Source organism: Amblyomma americanum, chromosome 1 (assembly GCF_052857255.1).
Source record: "Amblyomma americanum isolate KBUSLIRL-KWMA chromosome 1, ASM5285725v1, whole genome shotgun sequence".
NCBI classification, from domain to species: Eukaryota; Metazoa; Arthropoda; class Arachnida; order Ixodida; family Ixodidae; genus Amblyomma; species Amblyomma americanum.
The window spans coordinates 353648919-353652008 of record NC_135497.1 but is presented as its reverse complement, the minus strand read 5'-3'; the positions used below and the strand labels follow the sequence as shown (position 1 = coordinate 353652008).

The 3090-nt window shown below is 53.9% G+C and overlaps 1 protein-coding gene across 1 annotated transcript; it reads right to left on the bottom strand.

The window, feature by feature from the left end:
* Positions 1-495: 495 nt before the first annotated feature.
* LOC144121685 (uncharacterized) lies at positions 496-2873 on the bottom strand. The gene is made up of 2 exons (XM_077655039.1): positions 2570-2873; positions 496-641 (listed from the first exon to the last, which is right to left on the bottom strand). Exons 1-2 carry the CDS (start codon positions 2706-2708, stop codon positions 496-498), a joined length of 285 nt encoding a protein of 94 aa, XP_077511165.1. The 5' UTR covers positions 2709-2873.
* Between the last annotated feature and the right edge of the window lie 217 nt (positions 2874-3090).

Here is a 3090-nt window from a genome sequence, read left to right as displayed (position 1 = left end):
TTGGCAGAAAAGAAATGAATCAGTATCTGTCTCATATATCGCTGCACGCCTGAACCGCGCCGTAAGGGACGGGATAAAGGAGGAAGTGAAAGTCCGGCCCCAGTAGAGTATCTGTTACGGGTCCAATTGAACTTCTTTTTGGAAATGTGGCGGAGAGTTTGAAGGATGCTTCACTCCCGCCATCGGTTGGCCCGGTATTGCACTGCCTCCGGGATCGGCCTTGTCTTTAGCGCGTCTTTACTATCCTGTCTTCCTATCCCATCTTTCAACTCCCCTACTATCTGCACGAGGTAGCGATTGTGGCTCGGCTAGAGTCAGTGAGCAGGCCTGTGCACTTTCCTTTTCTTTCTAACTGGCAACAACAGACAGACAGGGAGTGAAAGAAGAAAGGAAGGAAGAGGTGTCGTAGTGAAGGGCTCTGAAATAATTTCGACCGGAGCCCTTCAATACGGAACCTATTTCCTCTTTTCTTCTTTCACGCTCGGTACACAACACTCACGTTCGCGGCCTCAGGAAGTCATCGAGGAAGCCGAGATCACACTCCAGCACGTTCCACTGCCCGTTGGCGCCGGCGCGCCGGCGCTTCTTGCGCTTGAGGTACGTGTCCCGGAGGGTGCGCCACCGGGTCTGGCACTCCTCCACTGCGCCAGGGAACACACGATTTGCGGTCAAAACAACCATGCCTTTGTCGCGGTTAGGGGCACCCCACAATTAGTATACAGCTTTCGTGAAAACAAAAACCGCTCTTCCAGCGCCCTGTTGCTCTTGGTATAACTGACAGTGCCTCGTCGTGAGGGGTATGTACAGTCTCATCAAACTTCTCCGCAGTGAAGCTCCGCCCACATTTACGACCGGTGAAAAGAATTCCTCCACGACAAAACCGTAGTCCGTTAACACTTCTCACATAAACAAGAAGCTAATCGCAAAAAAAGTTATAAGCTCTAGAATTTTCATACCTGGCTTGTTTAATAAAGTCAAACATAAAAAACTGATTCGTTTGTGGCTGGCAAGTGGTACTCCGAGATATGTGATACAGGCGTATTTTCCTTTCCTTGAAACCATTTTTTTTTTCATTTCATTTTCTTTCGCTTACGGGCGCCGTTCGGGTGTCCACCGAGATATGTGAGAAAATTATTAATAGTATTACTACTGCTACTGATAATAATAATATTTAGATTTTGGGGAAAGTATATGGCGCAATATCTGGAAGAAAGAGATGCCGTATTGGAGGGCTTCGGAATAATTTCGACCACCTGGGGATCTTTAATGTGCACTGACAACGCACAGCACACGGGCGTCTTAGCCTTCTGCCTCCATAAAAACGCAGCCGCCGCGGTCGGGTCCGAATTCGGGGACTCCGGATCAGGAGATGAGCGTTCTAACCACTGAGCCACTGCGGCGGGTGAGAAAATTGGGTAATTATTTTTTGGGAAAAGGAAATGATACAGTATCTCTCTCACATATTGGCGGACCCCTAAACCGTGCCGTAAGGGAAAGGATAAAGGAGGGACTAAGAGAATGAAGGAAAAAAGGTTCCGTAGTGGAGGGCTCGGGAATTTCTGCCATATTCAACGAAACGCGGCCGCCGCACCGAGGTTCGATCCTGCGTTCTGGTGTTAAGCACACTAACGCCGTAACCGGGTATTTGGTTATGGCATATTGGGAGGCCGACGGCGAAATCGGTGCCTTTTAAGATGGTGCTGCCTCACATATCTATAGCTGTAAGAAAACCGAACGCAAATGAAAGAAAATAACGAACGTTACGTTATCCTGACAGTAAGTAGCCTAGGCCCGGCACGTAGCCAGTAATTTTTTCGGGAGGGCCCAAGGGACTTCTTACAGGGCCCTGCCTCAAGAACGGAAAGGAGAGGGTGGAGGTGCTTGACATTGAGGAGTTGCTCGGGCCCCCCCAACGCCCACGGACACGTGCCTGGCCTAGGCCTTTTAGTACCCCAGCCACCGACGGCAGATTAATTGCGACGACGGGCAGTCGTGAGAGGAAAGGCTTCCGGCACAGTACTGGACGCGGCAGCAAAATACTAATATCGCTTCGAGAGAGCCAGCAGTCTTCGAGGTACAGACCTGACGTGGCAGCAGAAGGTTCAGACCAGATGCAGCAGCTCGTGGATCTAAGGCACCGTCAACTAGGACGCCTGTCGACAACGGACCAGAGACCACGCAATTCTACGCGGCAGCTAGTCGCGAAGACACTCTGGCTATGAGCCCGCAATCATCGGTACGACACTCGTTCCCGGCAAAGCATCCTCAATGACGCGAACAGCTGAAACGCGCGCTCATCCAAAAGACACGTCCTTCTATAGGCACCATCAGCTGTGCCATCAGCACGCCAAAGGAGCCTACGGAAGCTCAAGGCTCACGGCAATACGTAAAAGGAGGCCGATTCCGCATCGTACGGTGCCAGCTACACCGTATAAGACGCGGTCCACACCAAGTGTCTGCGACGAAGCCAGCTGCGAGGTTGCAGTGCACCTCGTCGGACACGTACGCGTTCGAGACCGGAGCGCGAGGCCGGCTGTGTGTGCGGTGAACGCAGCATGCAGCGGCTCACCGGTCACGGCCAGCGCGGCGGCGATTTCCATCCAGGCGGCCTCCCGGTAGCCGGCCTCCTTGTGCAGCCTGGAGTACTGGTCCCAGAGCTGCGTGTGCTTCTTCACCTCCTGGACGAGCTTCTCGTTGAATGAGGCCATTGCGCGGACCCGATGGAACGGAACACTGATCGTTGTCGTCGGGCTCGGGCTTCGGAGCCGCGTGCCAGCGTCTTCCTCGTCTTTTGCAGTGGCGACTGAGACAGCGGTGCCCACCACAGCGCCACCACGAGCTCCCGCGGGATACCGCACGTGCGCATGCAGCGCCGCCATGCTGACTTTTCTCTGCGGCGTTCGTTTGTGCCGGTCGTGCGGAAAGTCCAATCCAAGCCTTCGTGTGGAGTCTGTGGACACGTACAGCCGCGATCAAAAATACGCGGCCCACGGCTCATGTACAAGGAGCGGCTGCGGGCCGCACCGCGGCGCTGCTACCTCCGTACGGCGCTCGCTGCGAAGCTGCTCAGAGGCTGCGTTCCAATACTCC

Bases quoted from the DNA above. Each gene is read 5' to 3' on its own strand.
- LOC144121685 (XM_077655039.1), bottom strand. From the start codon at position 2,708: ATGGCCTCATTCAACGAGAAGCTCGTCCAGGAGGTGAAGAAGCACACG. The intron at 642-2,569 runs GTGAGCCGCTGC...TCCCTGGCGCAG, and splicing joins CGCCGCGCTGGCCGTGACCG to TGGAGGAGTGCCAGACCCGG.